This window comes from Zophobas morio, unplaced genomic scaffold (assembly GCF_036711695.1).
Source record: "Zophobas morio isolate AGI-343-1 ecotype UQ-CSIRO unplaced genomic scaffold, CSIRO_AGI_Zmor_V1 ptg000021l, whole genome shotgun sequence".
Taxonomy (NCBI): Eukaryota; Metazoa; Arthropoda; class Insecta; order Coleoptera; family Tenebrionidae; genus Zophobas; species Zophobas morio.
The window spans coordinates 24,741,479-24,764,434 of NW_026972126.1; the positions used below are offsets into that span (position 1 = coordinate 24,741,479).

Consider the following 22,956-nt stretch of genomic DNA (forward strand, 5'->3'; position numbering starts at 1 on the left):
TTGCCAATTTTTCAGTTTTGGAATTTCTCGACTTTGAAAATTTTCAATTTTTGTGTTTCGCAACCCCGATTTTTCTATTTCTCTATTTTTCAGTTTGTTAAATTTTCAATTTTTCAGTTTCCCGATTTTTACCGTTTTCGTAAAGTTGGTTTTTCTATTTTTCGACTGTTCGAATTTTCAGTTTTTCAATATTTCTCGATTTTTTGATTTTTCAACATTTCGATTTCAGGATTTCTGATGTATCCGATTTTTCGATTTATGGATTATAATTTTTATTGTGATTATTCCATCTTTTGACTTTTCGAGTTTTACTTTTTCCAGTTTATCGATTTTTGGATTTTTATTTTTTCGCATTTCCATTTTTTTTCTTTTTTCGCGTTTTTTAAAGCTTCGATTTCGTGATTTTTGATTTTTCGATTTTTCAATTTTTATATTTTTCAATCTTCCAAAAAGTCGAAAAATCGAGATAATGAAAAGTCCAAAAATCCAGAAATTGAAAAACAGCGAAACCTAAAAAATTTCAGATTTTTCAGTTTCTCGATCTTTCAAATTCGTTTTTTCACTTTTTGGATTCAATTATTTGTAAACTTGGTTTTTCTTTTTTTCTGTTTCCCAATTTTTCGACTATTCAAATTTTCGATTTTTCGATATTTCGGTTTCTCGAATTTTTTATTTTTCAACTTTTCCATTTTATGATTTCTGATTTATCCAATTTTTCGGTTTTTAGATGTTTTTTAAAAATCGGAAAGTAGAAATATCCAGAAATTGACAAATCGTGAAATTGAAACTTGCCATTTTTCAATTTTTTATTTTCGAGGTTTTTCTGTTTCTGGATTTTCCGACTTTTCGATTTTGTTCTTTCACGTTCTCGATTTTATAATTTTTGTTTCTCCATTTTTCAATTATTTAAATCTTCAATTTATCGATTTTTCACATTTGCGATTGTTCAATTATTGGTTGTTTCTTAATTTTTCCGTTTGCCAATTTTTCGATACACAAATTTTCGATTTTTCAATTTTTCGATTTTTCGAATTTTCAATTTTTGAGTGTTCTGTTCCTCGATTTTTCGATGTATAGGTTATTAATTTTTCGATTAGTCGATCTTTTTTTCGGTTTTTCGATTTTTACTTTTTTCGGTTTATCGACTTTTGGAATTTTGTTTTTTGATTTTCCAGTTTATTCGATTTTCCAATTTCTAGATTTTTTAAAGTTTGGATTTGTCGATTTCACGATTTCTGAATTTTTCGATTTTTTATGTAAAATATAAAAATATAATAATGGAAAAATCGAGAAATTGGAAAATCGAAGATCAAAAGACTGAAAAGTTAAAAAATCGAATAATCGGAAAATCGAGGAACGCAACAATAAAAGTTTCAGCTTTTCAGTTTTTCGGTTTTGAAATTCGATTTTTATATTTAACAGCCTCAATTTTTTCGATCTTCATTTATTCGTTGATTTTTCGATATTTCAGTTTCTTGATTTATTTATTTTTCAACTTTCAGGATTTCTGGTTTATCCGATTTTTAGATTTTTCAGTTTTTAGATATTTCAATTTTTTTCCATTTCTCAATTTTTCGATTTATACAAATTTTCGATTTTTCAATTTTTAGATCCTTCGATTTCTAGAATTTTCAATTTATTGATTCTTCTGTTGGCCGATTTTTCTATTTATGGATTCTTAATTTTTCGATTATTAGATCTTTCAACAGTTCAATTTTTAGATTTTTTTTTCGATTTTCCAATTTATTCGACTGTCAATTTCTTGATTTTTTAAACTTTCGATTTGTCGATTTCACGATTTCCGAATTTTTCGATGTTTTAATTTTTACATTTTTTAAACTTTCGATTTGTCGATTTCACGATTTTTGAATTTTTCGATTTTTCAGCAAAATATAAAAATGTAAATATAATAATGGAAAAATCGAGAAGTTGGAAAATCGAAAATCAAAAGATTGAAAAGTTAAACAATCGAATAATCGAAAAATCGAGGAACGCAACAATAAAAGTTTCACCTTTTCAATTTTTTGGTTTTGAAATTATATTTTTATATTTCACACCCTCGATTTTTCTTTTATCTATTTAATTATTTAAATTTTCAATTTTTCTGTTTCCCAATTTTTCGACTTTTCCATTTTAGGATTTCTGATTTATCCGATTTTTCGGTTTTTAGATATTTTTTAAAAATCGGAAAGTAGAAATATCCAGAAATTGACAAATCGTGAAATTGAAACTTGCCATTTTTCAATTTTTTATTTTCGTGGTTTTTCTGTTTCTGGATTTTCCGACTTTTCGATTTTGTTCTTTCACGTTCTCGATTTTATAATTTTTGTTTCTCTATTTTTCAATTATTTAAATCTTCAATTTATCGATTTTTCACATTTGCGATTGTTCAATTATTGGTTGTTTCTTAATTTTTCCGTTTGCCAATTTTTCGATACACAAATTTTCGATTTTTCAATTTTTCGATTTTCGAATTTTCAATTTTTGAGTGTTCTGTTCCTCGATTTTTCGATGTATAGGTTATTAATTTTTCGATTAGTCGATCTTTTTTTCGGTTTTTCGATTTTTACTTTTTTCGGTTTATCGACTTTTGGAATTCTGTTTTTTGTTTTTCCAGTTTATTCGACTTTCCAATTTCTAGATTTTTTAAAGTTTGGATTTGTCGATTTCACGATTTTTGAATTTTTCGATTTTTCAGTAAAATATAAAAATGTAAATATAATAATGGAAAAATCGAGAAGTTGGAAAATCGAAAATCAAAAGATTGAAAAGTTAAACAATCGAATAATCGAAAAATCGAGGAACGCAACAATAAAAGTTTCACCTTTTCAATTTTTTGGTTTTGAAATTATATTTTTATATTTCACACCCTCGATTTTTCTTTTATCTATTTAATTATTTAAATTTTCAATTTTTCTGTTTCCCAATTTTTCGACTTTTCCATTTTAGGATTTCTGATTTATCCAATTTTTCGGTTTTTAGATGTTTTTTAAAAATCGGAAAGTAGAAATATCCAGAAATTGACTAATCGTGAAATTGAAACTTGCCATTTTTCAATTTTTTATTTTCGTGGTTTTTCTGTTTCTGGGTTTTCCGACTTCTCGATTTTGTTCTTTCTCGTTCTCGATTTTATAATTTTTGTTTCTCTATTTTTCAATTATTTAAATCTTCAATTTATCGATTTTTCACATTTGCGATTGTTCAATTATTGGTTGTTTCTTAATTTTTCCGTTTGCCAATTTTTCGATACACAAATTTTCGATTTTTCAATTTTTCGATTTTTCGAATTTTCAATTTTTGAGTGTTCTGTTCCTCGATTTTTCGATGTATAGGTTATTAATTTTTCGATTAGTCGATCTTTTTTTCGGTTTTTCGATTTTTACTTTTTTCGGTTTATCGACTTTTGGAATTTTGTTTTTTGATTTTCCAGTTTATTCGACTTTCCAATTTCTAGATTTTTTAAAGTTTGGATTTGTCGATTTCACGATTTCTGAATTTTTCGATTTTTTATGTAAAATATAAAAATATAATAATGGAAAAATCGAGAAATTGGAAAATCGAAGATCAAAAGACTGAAAAGTTAAAAAATCGAATAATCGGAAAATCGAGGAACGCAACAATAAAAGTTTCAGCTTTTCAGTTTTTCGGTTTTGAAATTCGATTTTTATATTTAACAGCCTCAATTTTTTCGATCTTCATTTATTCGTTGATTTTTCGATATTTCAGTTTCTTGATTTATTTATTTTTCAACTTTCAGGATTTCTGGTTTATCCGATTTTTAGATTTTTCAGTTTTTAGATATTTCAATTTTTTTCCATTTCTCAATTTTTCGATTTATACAAATTTTCGATTTTTCAATTTTTAGATCCTTCGATTTCTCGAATTTTCAATTTATTGATTCTTCTGTTGCCCGATTTTTCTATTTATGGATTCTTAATTTTTTGATTATTAGATCTTTCAACAGTTCAATTTTTAGATTTTTCTTTTTTCGATTTTCCAATTTATTCGACTTTCAATTTCTTGATTTTTTAAACTTTCGATTTGTCGATTTCACGATTTCCGAATTTTTCGATGTTTTAACTTTTACATTTTTTAATTTTCCAAAAAGTCAAAAAATCGATACATTAAGGCCCGGTTTTACAATGCAAGCTTAAGCGAGGTTCAAAGATAAGCCTTGGTTCAACTGCAGTTGTCCGTTTTACAATACATGGTTCAATGTTAAACCGCGCTCAAACGAAGGCTCAGCTGAGCGCTGATGTCAGGGTGGTTTAAGCTTCGCTCAACTGTCCATAACCTCAAATGTCTGTGCTTTATCGTTTTGGTGGTGTGACAGCATTATAATTGAAGATGGAAAATTTATTAGGAGTATTAACTGACGATGAAGACGTTTTAGAAATGATAAACATATTAGAACCGGCACGTATGCGACGACCAAAAGTTTTTCAGTTGAGAGAAAATCACTTTGAAAAGTGAAATGCTGGGGAATTTTTGAAACGATTTCGTTTTTCCAAGACTGGCGTACGGTTTATTTTGCAACAAATACAGGAGCAAATTACATCGCGAACAGAAAGAAATCATGCAGTATCACTGGAGCAAATGCTACTTGTGACTTCACGTTTCCTTGCCACTGGATCTTTTCTGCAAGTTGCTGGTGACTTTATAGGGATTAGTAAAGCAACAGCTTCTCAAATAATTAATGTTTTGGGGTGTGGAAAAGACGCTTTCCAGCATTGGCTTTTGGAATTCGTTTAAAAATGTGTAAATTAGAGGCAGTGGTTGTGGCAACAGCAGTTTTACACAACATTGCAATTATTTTAAATGAAGAAGAACCGCCAGTGGACGCAGAAGAAGAAGCAGCAGTGAATTTTGTGAACGATGTTCTAATTGAAAACATTGGAGAATATAGTGGCAATTATAATCAGAACAATTTTGTACGGAACCAGTTCATCAGAGAATATTTTACTCATTTGCTTTTTTTGATTTCGTTTTTAGTTGCAGTAAATAATAAAATGTAATGTAATTATTTATTTAAGTTTTATTATTTAAAATATTAAATTTTTGGGCAATTAATATTTCAATCTTCATTTGGTGTTCTGCTTTATTACTTCTAATTCAAGTGCAGCTTTGTCTCTCATAATTTGCATTTCTAGTTCATGTTTCTCTTTCATGGCTTTTAATTTAAACTCTTGCTCCTTTTGGATGTATTCCTTTCGACTTAGTTCGACAAGTTCTTTGGCAGCGGCACATTGCTCTAAATTATCACTTGTCTGGTTTCCTTTACCTATACAAACAATACATTAATAAAGTTTTAAGACAAGTGTCAAACATTTTTTAATATAAATATATATACATATAATACCTCTACGATATGGCGTGAGTGCTGAAAATTTTTTTTGCTTCAAGATTTTGGGGGAGTATTTAGCCCAATTCCCAGTTTGACCATTTTCTACAAAAATAACCATATTTGATTATTATTAATGTTTACCACTTTCTTTATTGGGACCACTTATTTTATCCATAACAGGCACTTCTCTCGAAATTGCTCCGGTTTGATCTTTTGGCATAAAACAATCTGAAATAAAGAAAAAATAGTAAAAAATTTTTGAATAAAGTGTATGTAAGGATAAAAAGTATTTACCATCATTTTCGTCATCAGACAGATTATACCGCTGTTACTTTGGAATGCTGAAAAGCATCAACATTTTAATTTTACAATACATATTATTCATAAAAATACTTATTACAGGTTGTTTCGGAATCGCCATCAAATTCGCTGCTATGCCCCATTGGTTTGGCCCCGAGAATTTCTTTTACAGCCACATCAACATCGGTGGCCTCAATACTTTGTTGTGACCCTCTCCCAGTACCACCGACATAGGCTTTCTCGTCAGCAAATTTTTTCGTTGTCCTCTTCTTAATGTTGTCGTACTTTTTGTTCAAAACTTTGTGATCCCGGAAGGTCTGGCCAGATAAAGAATTGAACTCTACTTCAATTTTCTTCCAACACTGATTTTTTTTTTTTTTGATTTGCATCAGTGTTGGACAATTTACACTCCAGAATATTTCTATACTTGCTTACTAAAGATAGGAGCAAGTTTTCTTCGGATTTTGTAAAATTCGGAGCACGTGTATTACTCATCTGAAACGAAATGTTAAAAACCATCATAATCATCTACTATTAACGAGCAAATGTTACATATACACATATACGTACCCCAGTAACGCAAAAAACTAATTACTTTGCAGAATTTGTCACAAATAATTTATAATAATGTGACATGATGACATAGATGACAACAACAACACACTTCCAACGTGCTCCCAACGTGGTCTCAACTGTCAGATTCTCGGGTGCGCGCTACCAACCTAAGGAAATTTGTGGTTCAGCTGAACCGGACGATAGCGGTGTTTGTAAAACGGACGCATGAATTGAACCTCAGTTCAGTTGAACTCAAGTTCAGTTGAACTCGTGTTGAACCGGACATTTGTAAAACCGGGCCTAACATACCCAAAAATCTGGTAATTGAAAAACAGCGAACCTGAAAAGTGAAAATCGAAAAATTAAAATTTGAGTTTTAACTTTTGTGGTTTTTCAGTTTCTGGATTTTTCGGCTTTTCGATTTTTATCTTTGCCCTGAATTTTTTGATTTTTCATTTTTCGATTTCTCTATTTTTCAATTATGTATTCAGATTTTCAATTTATCGATTTTTCACTTTTTCGGTTGTTCAACTATTTATTCGTTGTTTGGTTTTTAATTTTCCCATTTCCAAATTTTTCGAGTATACATGTTTTCAATTTTCAGATTTTTGATTTCTCGAATTTTAATTTTTTTTGTTCCCTTACTCGATTTTTCGATTTTATCGATTGTTAATTTTTGGATTATTCGATCTTTTAATTGTTCAGTTTTTTGATATTTCGAATTTTCTTTTTTCGATTTTCCAATTTATTCGACTTTCCAGTTTCTCGATTTTTCAAACTTTCGATCTGTCGATTTCGCGATTTCTGTTTTTTTTTTCAATTTTTATATTTTCCAAACTTCCAAAAATTCGAAAAATTGAGACATTGAAAAATCCAAAAATCTACAAATAGAAAAACAGCGAAACCTAAAAAGTGTAAAATCGAGAAACTAAAATTTGAGATTTTTCAATTTCTCATTTTGTTCGATTTTTATCCTTCTTGTCTTCGACTTTCCATTTTTCCATTTCAATTTTTAAATCTTTCGATTTATCGATTCTTAAATTTTCTATTATTCGATCTTTTAACTTTTCAGTTTTTGATTTTTCTATTTTTAGTTTTTTCGGTTTATCGAATTTTGGATTTTTTTCACGATTTCCGAATTTTTCGAATTTTCAATTTTTATATTTTTCAAACTTCCAAAAAGTCGAAAAATCCAGAAATTGGAAAGCAGTGAAACCTAAAAAGTGAAAAATCGAGAATTTAAAATTTGAGATTTTTCAATTTGTCGATTTTTCTAATTTCAACTTTTGCGGTTTTAATTTTTTGAATTTTCTGATTTTTCGAGTTTTCGTTTTTTGTCTTTCTCGTCCTCGATTTTTCACTTTTTCGTTTGTTCAATTTTTTATTTTTCGATTTTTCAAAAAGTCGAAAAATCGAGACATTGAAAAATCCAAAAATGTACAAATAGAAAAACAGCGAAACCTAAAAAGGGTAAAATCGAGAAACTTGATATTTTTCAATTCCTCATTTTGTTCGATTTTAATCTTTCTTGTCCTCGATTTTACATTTTTCCATTTCAATTTTTAAATATTTCCATTTTTCGATTCGTAATTTTTCGATTATTCGATCTTAACTTTTCAGTTTTTGATTTTTCTATTTTTAGTTTTTTCGGTTTATCGAGTTTTGGATTTTTTTTCCAATTTTTCAGTTTTTCTACTTTTCAATTCTCGATTTTTTGAACTTTGGATTTGTCGATTTCACGATTTCCGAATTTTTCAAATTTTCAAATTTTTATATTTTTCAAACTTCCAAAAAGTCGAAAAATCAAGATATTGAAAAATCCAAAAATCCAGAAATTGAAAAGCAGCGACTTTCAGCTTTTGCGGTTTTTTAGTTTTTGAATTTTCGATTTTTGTCTTTCTTGTCCTCGATTTTTCACTTTTTTCGTTTTATCGATTTTTGGATTTTTCTTTTTTGAATTATTATATTTTTGAATCTTCTAAAAAGTCGAAAAATCGAGATAATGAAAAATCCAAAATATCAGAAACTGAAAAACAATCAGATTTTTCAGTTTCTCGATCTTTCAAATTTTCGTTTTTCACTTTTTCGATTCTTCAGTTATTTGTAAACTTGGTTTTTCAATTTTTCTGTTTCTCAATTTTTCGACTATTCAAATTTAGGATTTTTCAATTTTTCGATTTTTCGGTTCCTCGAATTTTTAATTTCTCAATTTTTCCATTTTAGGATTTCTGATTTATCCGATTTTTCGGTTTTTAGATATTTTTAAAAATTGAAGTAGAAATATCCAGAAATTGAAACTTGCGATTTTTCAATTTTTTATTTTCGTGGTTTTTCAGTTTCTGGATTTTCCGACTTTTAGATTTTTTTCTTTCTGGTTCTCGATTTTTAATTTTTTCGTTTCTCGATTTTTCAATTATTCAAATCTTCAATTTTTTTTTCGCGATTTTCGAATTTTCAATTTTTATATTTTTCAATCTTCCAAAAAGTCGAAAAATCAAGACATTGCAAAGTCGAAAAATCCAAAAATCCAGAAATTGAAAAGCAGCGAAACCTAAAAAGTGAAAAATCGAAAAAATTAAAATTTGAGATATTTCAAATTTCAGCTTTTGCGATTTTTCAGTTTTTGAATTTTCGATTTTTGTCTTTCTCGTCCTCGATTTTTCACTTTTTCGTTTGTTGAATTTTTTTTATTTTTCAATTTTTCAAAAAGTCGAAAAATCGAGACATTGAAAAATCCAAAAAAGTGAAAAATCTACAAATTGAAATTTGGGATTTTTCAATTTGTCGATTTTTCAAGTTTCAATTCTTTCGGTTTTTCAGTTTTTGAATTTTCCGATTTTTCGATTTTTGTCTTTCTCGTGCTCGATTTTTCACCATTTCGTTTGTTCAATTTTTTTAATTTTTCAAAATGTCCAAAAATCGAGACATGAAAAATCCAAAAAAGTGAAAAATCTGGAAATTGAAATTTGAGATATTTAAATTTGTCGATTTTTGAAATTCCAATTTTTGCGGTGTTTCAGTTTCTGGGTTTTCCAATTTTCCGATTTTTGTCTTTCTGGTCCTCGATTTTTCATTTTTCGATTCCTCTATTTTTCAATTATTTAAGTTTTCAATTTATGGATTTTCCACTTGTTCGTTTTTTCAGTTAATCGTTGTTTCGATTTCTTAATTTTTCCATTTCCCAATTTTTCGACATACAAATTTCGGATACAAATTTTCAATTTTTTGTTTTGTTCCTCGATTTATCGATCCTTAATTTTTCGATTATTCGATCTTTTCGGTTTTTTTATTTTTCGATTTTTAGTTTTTTTCGGTTTATCGATTTTTGGATTTTCCAATTATTTTTTGATTTTTGGATTTTTATATTTTTTAATCTTTCAAAAAATCTAGACATTGAGGAATCGAAAAATCCAAACATCCAGAAATTGAAAAACAGCGAAACTTAAAAAGTGAGAAATCCAGAAATCGAATCTCGATTTTTCAAATTTTAACTTTGGCGATTTTTAAATTTGTGGATTTTTCGACTTTTCGATTTTTATCTTTCTCGTCTTCAATTTTTCGATTTCTCTATTTTTCAGTTAAAATCTTCTATTTTTCGATTGTTCAATTATTCATTGTCTCAATTTTTTATTTTTTCATTTTTGATATTTCAGTTCCTCGATTCATCGTTTTCTTAAGGTTTCGATTGTTTAATCTTTGAACTTTTCAGTTTTTCAATTTTTCGGCATTTCGATTTCTAGATTTTTCGACTTCTGTATTGTATGATTTCTGATTTTTGGATTTTTTGGTTTATAGATTTTTCGGTTTTCCTATTTATCAATTCTTAGATTTTTCACGAATTTTCAACTTTTACATTTTGCAATTTTTCAAAAAGTCGAGAAATCAAGACATTGAAAATCGAAAAATCCAGAACTGGAAAAACCGCAAAACCTAAAAACTGAAAAAATGGAGAAATTGAAATTTGCGATTTTTCAATTTCTCGATTCTTCAATTATTCGTTGTCTCGGTTTTGTAATCTTCCCGTTTCTCAAATTTTCGATTTTTGGATCTTTCAATTTCCCGAATTTTCAATCGACGAAATAATGTACCACAATCTATCATTTCCCCGATTTTTGGATTTTGTCGATTTTCCAATATTCCACTTTTCGATTGCTCGATTTTTCAAATCTTCTATTTTTCGTTTTTTCGATTGTTTAATTATTCGTTGCCTCAATTTTTTATTTTTTTATTTTTTTGATATTTCAGTTCCTCGATTCATCGTTTTCTTAAGGTATCGATTATTTAATCTTTCAACTTTTCAGTTTTTCAATTTTTCGGCTATTCTAGATTTTTCGACTTTTGTATTGTATGATTTCTGATTTTTGGATTTTTTGGTTTATAGATTTTTCGGTTTTTCTATTTATCAATTCTTAGATTTTTCACGGTTTTTCAGTTTTTACATCTTGCAATTTTTCAAAAAGTCGAGAAATCAACACATTGAAAATTGAAAAATCCAAAAATCCAGAACTGGAAAAACCGCAAAACCTAAAAACTGAAAAAATGGAGAAATTGAAATTTGTGATTTTTCAGTTTCTCGATTCTTCAATTATTCGTTGTCTCGCTTTTGTAATCTTCCCGTTTCTCAAATTTTCGATTTTTGGACTTTCATTTTCCCGAATTTTCAATCGACGAAATGATGTACCAAAATCTTTCATTTCCCCGATTTTTGGATTTTGTCGATTTTCCGATATTTCCACTTCTCGATTGCTCGATTTTTCAAATCTTCTATTTTTCGTTTTTTCGATTGTTCAATTATTCGTTGTCTCAATTTTTTATATTTTCATTTTTTTGATATTTCAGTTCCCCGATCATCGTTTTCTTAAGGTTTCGATTATTTAATTTTTGAACTTTTCAGTTTTTCAATTTTTCGGCATTTCGATTTCTAGATTTTTCGACTTCTGTATTGTATGATTTCTGATTTTTGGATTTTTTGGTGTATAGATTTTTCGGTTTTTCTATTTATCAATTCTTAGATTTTTCACGATTTTTCAGTTTTTACATCTTGCAATTTTTCAAAAAGTCGATAAATCAAGACATTGACAATTGAAAAATCCAAAAATCCAGAACTGCAAAAACCGCAAAACCTAAAAACTGAAAAAATGGAGAAATTGAAATTTGTGATTTTTCAATTTCTCGATTATTCAATTATTCGTTGTCTCGGTTTTTTAATCTTCCCGTTTCTCAGATTTTCGATTTCTCTATCTTTCAACTATGCATTAGAATTTTCGACTTTTCAATTGTTCGTTGCAATTTTCCGATTTTCAGTTTCTCCAATTTTCAACTTTTCGGTGTTTTAGTGGCTAGATTTTTCGATTTCTTAATTTTTCGGCGTTCCTATTGTATGATTTTTGGTTTTTAGATTTTTCGGTTTTTCGATTTCTCTTTTTATTTTTTTAGTCTTAGATTTTTTGATTTTTCAATTATTATATTTTGCAATTTTTCAAAAAGTCGAAAAATCAAGACATTGAACGTCGAAATGTCAAAAAATCGCAAAACCTAAAAATTGAAAAATCGGGAAATTGAAATTGTTGATTTTTCAAGGTATACGTTGTCTCGGTTTTTTTCCAGTTTTTCCATTTTTGGATTTCTTCATTTTTCGACTATTCTATCTTTCAATTTTTCAGTTTTTAGATTGGATCGATTTTTCGAAAAGTAAAAATATCAAGGAATAAAAAAAGAAAAGCCGAAAAACTGAAACATCGGACATTTGAAAATTGGAAAATTTGAATCATCCAAAAATCCCTTAAAAAATTGGTAATATGTATGTATCTAAACCAGATAACGGGATAAAATGCCCTCTCAGCACTAATAACAAACGTGACTCAAATGTTTATATTTATGCACCGAAAGAATGTCACGTAGAAATGTTCTGAATATCATTATTAAATGGGAGACCACTTTTTTCATACTCTAGACTAGAGTTCATGAAACATCAAAAAAACATGGACTCGATCACTATACTTCCTCACCTTACCTCCAGGAAGTAAACAGCGATCGATGCGACCGAATCAAGTCGCTGTCGCTTCCACACCTCCAAAAAACCCAACAAAACACAAAAAGAAAAAGCGATCAGTCACGCTGCGAGCGAGCATCGATCAAGCGACGTCCGTCAAGTGCAAGAAATCCGAGTCGTCTAGGTGTGTAATTGTTTTCGTATGCGACGAAGACGTTTTCGTTCTTCGAGGGATCAATTATTCACGTAGGTACACGCGAACGGTTTTAGGCGGCCTTGACTTTCCCCGCGTTTCGGCGCTCGCCTCCGCCTCGGGGAGAAAAAATTGAATAAATAGAGGCATAGCCGCCCTCGATAAACACCTTCCGCAAAGCGGTCGGCGCACTCAAAGGTGCCGCCGTCATCAAACAACGGCGAATCGCGGCATCTTTGTCTGCCTGTGTGTCTGCGTGCGTGTGGACTTAAAAATTATAAACTCGCCTGCTTTGATGGAGCTGGGGCGACGTTTGTTTGTGTTTTGTTTTTTTTTTTTTTTGTGGATGCGCGGCGTTGGTATTTTCGCGTTAGTCACCGTCTTCGGGGGTTGTTACCCCTGCGACTAATAAATACGTGATAATCCCGTAGGTAATTTGCTCTCTTACCTGTGTAATTACGACCGGACTTTCGGTAGATTTGACGGGTTGACGAGGAGGGATAGAGCGAGGGTCCGGCGGTCGGACAAAGACATGAAATGGGCCGATTTCTTCGGAGAAAAACCGGCATCTGAGGGTAGTCCGGAGGTATTGTGAAAGGGCACATCTGACAGCTGAGGGCGTGCTGGCGATTGTAAATAACTTCCTAGAAAATTCCCTGTCGAGAGGATGACATGTTTATGAGGGCCGGGATGATTTCAATGATGGGCCGGATCGAACTTATTTGGTTGGGTGAAGGGTTGGGATCACCTGAGAAAGCCGTTTCGTGGCCGCAATCTACCATAAATCAACGCGACAAGGTTAAATGAAGCTTGATTAAGCGTCAGCTTTTTTTTCCCATTTTCTTTCGTTTCTTTAAACCGGAAATTCCTCCCGAGGATTACGAATCGACACAAAAAAGGACAATAAAAAAATCTTTACAGGGGGATGACTGTGCGATTCCCCATTGTGAGGTTTATTACCACTCATTTTTTGCCCATTCGGGCTAAGTGGAAAGCCATCGCTGGAAATTGATAACCAGGGGCGTAACGACAAAAAGCGTAGAGGGAGTTCAATTTGGTGTCTAATTACACGAGTTTACTTCCTGAGGGTCAGCTAAAGAAGTGGTAATCTACAAAAAAAGTAGTCTCCCGTTTGCGTATGTGTCTGTGTTAAACACGTAAGCTTCGAAACTACTGGATCGATTGCTGCCAAATTTTGTATATATATTTAACCAAAATTTGGCTAATACATATATATTTTTTTAATTGTATAACAACTTTGAAATGATGTGAAATATTGCAAACGTTTAAGGTTATCGTAATCGTGGTAAATCGTTAATCAAAATTTATTCGTTTATCCGCTCCCAAAAAATTGATGACGTCATCTCAAAATTTTGCCTGATTAATTCTGATTGAAATATGCAAAATATTTTACTCTTATACTTGAGGTATATCAGTGCACTCATAGGTTTTAGAATTATTTATCCAGGGTGACTAAAAAAATTATTGGGAGAAGCAGGTTATTGTATTGATTAAAGCTCTAAAGTTCTTTATTTTTATTTTTGATTTTCCCCATTTTTTAATTATCATTTTCTCGATTTTGTATCGCAATTTTTCGTTTTTTCATTTTCTTTATTTTTCCAATGTTTCACAGGATTTTATAATTTTTCGTTTATTCGATTTTCCAGTTTTAAAATTTTTCTATTGCAATTTTTAAATTTCCAGTTATCCGATTTTTCGATTTCCTGTACTTTCAGTATTTCGAATTTGGAACACATATTTCGTTTTTTTGGATTTTGCACGATTTTCCAAGTTTTTGTTTTTTCAATTTCATAATTTTGGAATTTTTCGATTTTTCCTTTTTCCTCGATTTTACAATTTTTTGTTATCATAATTTTTCGTCTTTCCATTTTCTTTAATTTTCCCATTTTTCGATGTTTTTTTTTTCTTTCGACTACAACTTTTTCAGTTTTTCAAGTTCTTGATTTTTATTTTTGATTTTCAATGTTGCTTTCCATTTTATAATTTTTCGTTTATTCAATTTTTCAAGTTTTCAATCTCTGATTTTTCAAGTCTACATTTTCCAGTTTTAAAATTTTTCAGTTGCAATTTTTGGATTTCGAGTTATCCGATTTTCCGATTCCTGTAGTTTCACTATTTGGAATTTGCAACGCATTTTTCGTCTCTCCATTTTCTTTAATTTTCGCATTTTCCAATGTTTTTTCGTTCTCTCAACTTTAATTTTTTTAGTTTTTCAATTTCTCGACTTCCAATTTTTTTAATTATTCGTTTGTTCAATTTTTCGATTTTTCAGGTTCTCGGTTTTTAATTTTTCGTTTCTTCAATTTTTCAAGTTCTTGATTTTTTTATTTTTTGATTTTTCCCGATTTTTTAATTATCATTTTCTCGATTTTGTGTCGCAATTTTTCGTTATTTCATTTCATGTATTTTTCAGTTTCTTTCGATTTTATAATTTTTCGTTTATTTGATTTTTCAAATTTTCAATCTTTGATTTTTCAAAACCTCGATTTTCCAGTTTGAAAATTTTTCAATTGTAATTTTTGGATTTCCAGTTATCCGATTTTCCGATTCCAGCACTTTCAGTATTTCTAATTTACAATACATATTTCGTTTTTTCGATTTTGCACGATTTTCCAGGTTTTTGTTTTTTCAATTTCATAATTTTGCAATTTTTCGATTGTTCCTGTTTCCTCGATTTTACAATTTTTTGTTATCAGAATTTTTCGTCTTTTCCTTTTCTTCAATTTTTGCATTTTTCAGTGTTTTTTCGTTCTTTCAACTTGCATTTTTTCAATTTTTCAATTTCTCGACTTCCAATTTTTTAAATTTTTCGTTTGTTCAATTTTTCGTTTTTCAGTTTCCCGGTTTTTAATCTATCGTTTTCTCAATTTTTTTTCAAGTTCTTGATTTTTATTTTTGAATTTCCCCGTTTTTTAATTATCATTTTCTCGATTTTCTGTCACAATTTTTCGTTATTTCATTTCACGTATTTTTCAGTTTCTTTCGATTTTATGATGTTTCGTTTATTCGATTTTTCAAATTTTCAATCTTTGATTTTTCAAATCCTCGATTTTCCAGTTTGAAAATTTTTCAATTGTAATTTTTGGATTTCCAGTTATCCGATTTTCCGGTTCCAGCACTTTCAGTATTTGCAATTTACAATAAACATTTCGTTTTTTCGATTTTGCACGATTTTCCAGGTTTTTGTTTTTTCAATTTCATAATTTTGCAATTTTTCGATTGTTGTTTCCTTGATTTTACAATTTTTTGTTATCAGAATTTTTCGTCTTTTCCTTTTCTTTAATTTTTCCATTTTCAGTGTTTTTTCGTTCTTTCAACTTTCATTTTTTCAGTTTTTCAATTTCTCGACTTCCAATTTTTTTAATTTTTCGTTTGTTCAATTTTTCGATTTTTCAGTTTCTCGGTTTTTATTATTGAAAATTCGAAATAGTGGAAGTAGAGGAATCGGAAAATCGGACAACTGGAAATCCAAAAATTGAAAAACTTAAAAACTGGAAAATCGAGGATTTGAAAAATTAAAAACTGAACATTTGAAAATTTGAATAAACGAAAAATTATACAATCGAAAGAAACATTAAAAATAAAGAAAATGAAAAAACGAAAAATTGCGATACAAAATCGAGAAAATCAAAAATTAAGCAACTGAAAAATCGAAAAATTGTAATACATATCGAAAAATTTAACAAACGAAAAATTGGAAAAAATGTCTTGTAATTTTGTTTTTTTTGGATTTTGCACTTTTTCGATTTTCAAGTTTCCCAATTTATAGCTTTCGGTTTTTGTTGTTTCTTCAATTTTTCAAGTTCTTGATTTCCACTTTTTATATTTTTCAAAGTTTTCATTTTAAACTTTTTCGTTTGTTCATTTTTGATATTTTAATTATATAATTTTGATTTTTCCATTTTTTTTTATTCTAGTTTTGATCGAAAAACTAAAAAATCTGAAATTGAAAAATCGAAAATTTTCTCGGTTTCCAATTTTTTTAATTTTTCGTTTGTTCAGTTTTTCGATATTACAACTTTTCGATTTTTTAGTTTCTCAATTTTTAATTTTTCGTTTCCTCAATTTTTCAAGTTCTTGACTTTTGGGTTTTCGATTTTTCCGATTTTTTAATTATCATTTTCTCGATTTTGTATCGCAATTTTTCGTTTTTTCATTTTCTTATTTTTCGATTTTATAATTTTTCGTTTATTCAGTTTTTCAAATTTTCAATCTTGGATTTTTCAAATTCAGTTTTTGGATTTCCTTATCCGATTTTGCGATTCCTCTACTTTTAGTATCTTTTATGGATTTTGTACTTTTGCAATTTTCAAGTTTCGCAATTTTTAATCTTTCGATTTTTCAGTTTTTCATATTTTAATTTTATAATTTAGCTTTTTCCATTTTTTTTTATTCGGAAAGTAAAAAAATCGGAAATAATTGAAAAATCGAAAAACTGAAAAAACGGAAAATTGCAAAGTCAAAAAGGTTGAAAATCGAAAAATTGCAAATCGAAGATCCGAAGAAACGAAAAATTGAAATATTGAAAAAGCAAAAATTGAGAAGCTAAAAAATACAAAAAATAAATGAATCGAAAAAATTGGGAAGAAAAACGAATCGAATCGAAAATTTGGAAAATTGAAAAATCTTAAAATTGACAACGTGAAAAATTTTAAAAAGTTGTATAGTGAACCAAGAGGTATAAGGTTATATGGCCATCATAAAATTAGTTGACCGCAAATAAATACCCCCTTTGTGTGGTTCGCACTAAGCTTACCGGTTGGCAATAAATCATCTTCTAAACATTTCTTGCTCATATTTAACAGGGCCGGCTTTCAAAGCGAGTGGTTATTTCGGAACCCTCAGCGGCTGCAAGTAGCAAAGAAATAGTGGAGTGGTGGATTTTCATATTTAGTGAAAGCCGCCCCTGAACGAAACCGCAAGAGCCGGTCGAGCTGTAGTGGACTCGTTATTTACGACCCTAAAACCTTTTCTATTGTAAACAACTTAACTTCGACACAATGGGATGATTTTATGATGGCCATATAACCTTATAGCTCTTGGTTTACTATAATTCTTATTACATACAGGGTGTTCGAAAAGTGGCGCACCAACTCAACGATACAAGCTGGTTTGAAATCTCCAAAAACGGGTGTATTGAAAAACTGAAATTTTGAAAAGTTGTTAAATAATTCTGAAAAATTCGGGTATAATTCATTGAAAAATTAATATTTTTGAAAATTTGACTAAAATTTCTCAAAAAATTCTGTAAAATAAAATACATTTCGACAAGCTTATTCGAAAACCATAACGTGTTAACGGATTTTCGAAAAATTCAATTTGGAAATGAAATTTTCGTAACTATCTCAAAATCTCGGGAAAATCGTAAAAAAAAAACAGAAAAATTGGGGTTTTTGAAAAGTGGCAAAAATCCTCAAAAAATTCTGGGAAATACGTTTCGATGAGCTGATTCGAAATGAATGAAGTGTTAATACTGCCGGACGAAATTGAGATTTTTTAAAATTTTTTGATATCTCGAAAAACGACCAAGAAATTCACTCCAGAGTATTGAAAAATTGAGAATTTTGAAAAGTTGTCCAAAAATAAAAAATTATGAATTGAAATTCGCCGATCAAGATTTTCGAAAAATTCGATTCGAAATGGCAATTTTGTAAATCGAAATCTCAAAAAACGGTCAAAAATTATTTGAAGAATGGATATTTTTGGAAAGTAGACCAACAATCTTCAAAACGTTCTGGGAAATACATGAGCTTATTCAAAAAACTTAAGAATCTCGAAAAATTCGGGTTGAAAAAAAATTGTCTTAAATAATATCTTGACATTTAGGACAACGGTCAAAAATTCACTGAAAAATTGAGTATTTTTGAAAAGTTGGCTAAAAATCCTGAAAAAATTCTGGGACAGATCTCGACGCCCTGATTCGAAAAATATAAAGTGTTAATAGTCGCGGACAAGATTTTCGAAAAATTCCATTTGAAAATGAAATTTTCGTAACTATCTCAAAATCTCGGGAAAATCGTAAAAAAAAAACAGAAAAATTGCGGTTTTTGAAAAGTGGCAAAAATCCTCAAAAAATTCTGGGAAATACGTTTCGATGAGCTGATTCGAAATGAATGAAGTGTTAATACTGCCGGACGAAATTGAGATTTGTTTAAATTTTTTGATATCTCGAAAAACGATCAAGAAATTCACTCCAGAGTATTGAAAAATTGAGAATTTTGAAAAGTTGTCCAAAAATAAAAAATTATGAATTGTAATTCACGAATCAAGATTTTCGAAAAATTCGATTCGAAATGGCAATTTTGTAAATCGAAATCTCAAAAAACGGTCAAAAATTATTTGAAGAATGGATATTTTTGGAAAGTAGACCAACAATCTTCAAAACGTTCTGGGAAATACATGAGCTTATTCAAAAAACTTAAGAATCTCGAAAAATTCGGGTTGAAAAAAAATTGTCTTAAATAATATCTTGACATTTAGGACAACGGTCAAAAATTCACTGAAAAATTGAGTATTTTTGAAAAGTTGGCTAAAAATCCTGAAAAAATTCTGGGACAGATCTCGACGCCCTGATTCGAAAAATATAAAGTGTTAATAGTCGCGGACAAGATTTTCGAAAAATTCCATTTGAAAATGAAATTTTCGTAACTATCTCAAAATCTCGGGAAAATCGTAAAAAAAAAACAGAAAAATTGCGGTTTTTGAAAAGTGGCAAAAATCCTCAAAAAATTCTGGGAAATACGTTTCGATGAGCTGATTCGAAATGAATGAAGTGTTAATACTGCCGGACGAAATTGAGATTTGTTTAAATTTTTTGATATCTCGAAAAACGATCAAGAAATTCACTCCAGAGTATTGAAAAATTGAGAATTTTGAAAAGTTGTCCAAAAATAAAAAATTATGAATTGTAATTCGCGAATCAAGATTTTCGAAAAATTCGATTCGAAATGGCAGTTTTGTAAATCGAAATCTCAAAAAACGGTCAAAAATTATTTGAAAAATTGATATTTTTGGAAAGTAGACCAACAATCTTCAAAACGTTCTGGGAAATACATGAGCTTTTTCAAAAAACTTGGGAATCTCGAAAAATTCGGGTTGAAAAAAAAATGTCTTAAATAATATCACAAGGACAACGGTCAAAAATTCACTGAAAAATTGGGTATTTTTGAAAAGTTGGCTAAAAATCCTCAAAAAATTCTGGGATAGATCTCGACGAGCTGATTTGAAAAATATAACGTGTTAATGGTCGCGGACCAGAATTTGGAAAAATTCGATTTGAAAATGAAATCTTAAATGTCTCAAAATCTAGGAAAACGGTCAAAACATTTATTGAAAAATTGCTATTCTAAAAATCTGAACTGAAATCGGCTCGTCGAAATGTATTTCCCAGATTTTTTTGACAATGTTTAGGCAACTTTTCGAGAATCATAGATTTTCAGTTCGTGCATTTTTTTACCGTGTTTCGAACTTTTGATATATTTCAGAATTTTATTTTCATACCGAATTTAACGATTCACGTACAAAACAAAAAAAAAAAAAAAACGATTTCGATAGATAGATTAAAAAAAATGTGAAAAATTAGCCACTGTTGTCAGATTTATATAAACAATTTTTAAGTTTTTCGTTATTTTAGATAAGATATGATGAGGAAGGAGGGCAAAAATACTATTCTGATTATTTAAGTCGACGTTTCCAGGAAAATAGTGGATCAAAATAAGGCGAAATTTTGAAAAAAAAAAAATTGAAGGCATGAAAATCGAAAAATTAAAAAATGAAAACTGAAATTGCAAAATCTAAAAACTGAAAAATCGAAGAAACAAAAGCAATGAAAAATTGAAAATGAATAAACTAAAAATTGCAAAATTGGAAATTTGTAAAAATAAAGAAAATAAAAAACCGAAACGAAAAACTAGAGAAACCAAAAACCGGTTTTTGAGTTAGAGGTCATCAGAAAACAAAAATCACATTTTTTTATAGTTTATCAAAAAAATAATCTTCAACGAATTTTTTCGTATTCGGAAAAAATTGATAATAATAAGGTGATATGTTTAAAAACAGGAACACTCGATATATTACTTACGACCTGCAAAAATCGCGTCCGAGCGCATTTCAAGAATTTCATATTTCTCGTCGATTTCAGCTTGACCACTCCGAATTTTAATATTTCTCCTGAACACATTTCACCCTGCGACAGTCACCCCAATCCGGAATTTCATCCCATTTTCTTTATCTCCCATATTTACTAAAAAATTTACAGATTCCTACATCGCGCGGAATCACAAACGTCCGATTCCCGTCGCAACTTCCCCCCATTTCCCGATCCATCACTCGACCCACCGCCCCATCAAACCGCGCCGACCCAACAAAAACCCACCCATCACCGGCACTTCCCGACATTTCGTTGGATGTTTCCCGCCTGCCACTTTTGATCTCGCCGCGACTTGATATTATTTGCACAATCAATCAGATAATGTAATCTAGGTGACAGCACACGTCAATATCGCCAATAAATTGGCAAATACACCTGCAAAGGGGTCGGAATCCGTCGTATGGCGGAAATTTTTTGATCGTACCGAAAAGTGGGGAAAATTTTCTGTGTATTACGAGTGGATAAAGTGCTTCGTGGTGGTCGCCCTTTTTCGTTTGGGTGCCGCTGGCGAGGGTCAGCAACCGCGGTACCACTGGCTGCCTCTGGGCTTCAAAGAAGTTGTGCCGCCCGCCATTCAGCCTCGTCTCTCGCCTCTCTCTTGACGGCGCATTCTGTACCGTTCGACAGATGCGCGCCAGGACCGGAGTAGGGTCGGGTTGGAGTACCGACAAAGTACCCCGTAATTCCGAAGTGCAGCTGGATAGTCACGTTTTAATCGGTCAAGGCGGCGGCGACTGAGGACGACCGGGGAAGTGCAGAAACGTGGCGATATTTTTAGCGACTTTTGACGGAATCTCGCTGTTTATAGATAAACGATTATCTAAATATAATAAGTGTGTCAGACGGAACGCTTGACTGACTACGTTCGTGTGGTACCACTTCATTTTGTATTGTTTTTATAAATAAACAACACTCTGTATATGAAAAATCAAGCTATTCGAATTATTTAGATATAAATAGCACCTGCATGTATAAATAAACAAATTCGGCCACCTGTAGTACCGATTGATAAAAAAACCCGTCCAGAAAGCTATGAAATTCAGTTTTAAAATAATCGCGTTGGCTTTGACACTTCTATAACGTAACAACTAATTTTTTTTTAATAATTAAGTGAAAAACCCAGAGCGCGAGGAGTTTATTTATCCTTCCACCACCACGTTTTCCCCGTTTTCCTCGCCGCCGCCGCGGCGCGTGCGCGCTAAAGTTTTCCCGCGGTCGCTCGCTCCGGTTCAGTTTGCGGTTAAGTTAGTGCGGCAGCGGCGGCGAACGAAGCGCCTAAATGCGACCGGTAAGTGACGAAACGCTTTTTAATGGCCCGGGGCCGGCCCGTCCCTGCGCGCTCCGGGACATTCTCTCTCTCGCAGACATCCTCGAAGAAGCAAGCCCGCATTACTTACATACTTTATACGGAGCCATTATAAGCTTTTTACGGACGTCTCGTGGACTCTCGTTCACTCTTCTTTTCTTCGCGGCGCAATTTACATTTTAATGGGTCTTGTCGAAGGGGTAGCGGTTGTAAAAATTAATGGAGGTGGGCCGGAATCGGGAGACGGGGGCGATGGTGTTTGCGGGGGAGGGTTGTGGCGGTTTTCCGGGAAAGGTGGTTGGAAGAAGGTTTTCGAAATTTTGGGGTGGCGGGGAAGACCGTTTCAGGGCGGGTGGTGATAAGAATTTTCTACCTGAGGTATATACCCCGATTTTTAGTACTCGACAGTTCTCAAGGGAGGGAAGTTCTGTCTAAATAACTTTAATTTAATATCGCAATTTTGCATGTTTTCTTTTAATTATTTTTTATTTTTATATTTTTACAACTGTTCTATTTCTCAGTTGGCCGGTTTTTAATGAATCAGTTTTTCGATTTTTCATTTTGTAGTTGTTTAATACTTGAATTTATTTTAAATAAATGTCTAAATAACTTGAAACCAATTTTTCAAAATCGTAATTTAAGTTTTATATTTTTACAATTTTTCGATTTCTCAGTTGTCCGGGTTTTAATGAATTAGTTTTTCGATTTTTCAATTTTCAATCGTTTGATGGTTGAGTTTTAGATTTTTTTCGATTTCAAAATTCGTAAATTTTTCAGTTTTTGGAATTAAGAAAACTGAATCTTATAATTTTTCCAAAAAACTGGATTTGTTGTATTGTACTCCTGGGTCGAGAGAAATTCTGTCTGAATAACGTGAGACCAATTTTTCAAAATCGTAATTTTGTATTTTTTTTTTTCATTTTTCAGTTTTATATTTTTATAATTTTTCGATTTCTCAGTTGTCCGGGTTTTAATGAATTAGTTTTTCGATTTTTCAATTTTCAATTGTTTGATGGTTGAATTTTATATTTTTGTCGATTTCAAAATTCGTAAACTTTTCAGTTTTTGGAATTAACAAAACTGAATCTTATAATTT

At 30.5% G+C, this 22,956-nt stretch overlaps 2 protein-coding genes across 9 annotated transcripts in view; one reads left to right on the forward strand and one right to left on the reverse strand.

Annotated features, from left to right (window-relative positions):
• LOC135132114 (axin) overlaps positions 1 to 22,956 on the forward strand; it is a 46,134-nt gene that overhangs the window by 2,220 nt on the left and 20,958 nt on the right. Inside the window, exon 1 of one of the 5 annotated variants that reach the window (XM_064060067.1) lies at positions 21,801 to 21,842. The exons of the other annotated variants lie outside the window; for them this stretch is intronic. The gene's annotated coding sequence lies outside the window, so the exon portion shown is untranslated. Of the gene's footprint in view, positions 1 to 21,800; positions 21,843 to 22,956 lie in introns of those variants that run through there. 5 annotated transcript variants of the gene reach the window in all.
• On the reverse strand, positions 5,011 to 6,506 carry LOC135132753 (uncharacterized). Of its 4 annotated transcripts, none has more exons than XR_010281087.1 (5): positions 6,215 to 6,506; positions 5,745 to 6,139; positions 5,639 to 5,685; positions 5,360 to 5,554; positions 5,011 to 5,281 (listed from the first exon to the last, which is right to left on the reverse strand). XR_010281087.1 is itself a non-coding variant. In XM_064060946.1 (5 exons), the coding sequence occupies exons 2-4, from the start codon at positions 6,031 to 6,033 to the stop codon at positions 5,399 to 5,401; spliced, it is 384 nt and encodes a 127-aa protein (XP_063917016.1). In that variant the 5' UTR covers positions 6,034 to 6,139; positions 6,215 to 6,506; the 3' UTR covers positions 5,011 to 5,281; positions 5,360 to 5,398. The 4 variants fall into 4 exon arrangements, 2 of the variants coding, with proteins under 2 accessions (XP_063917016.1, XP_063917017.1); XR_010281086.1 differs by having other exon boundaries at positions 5,360 to 5,572; XM_064060946.1 differs by having other exon boundaries at positions 5,360 to 5,446.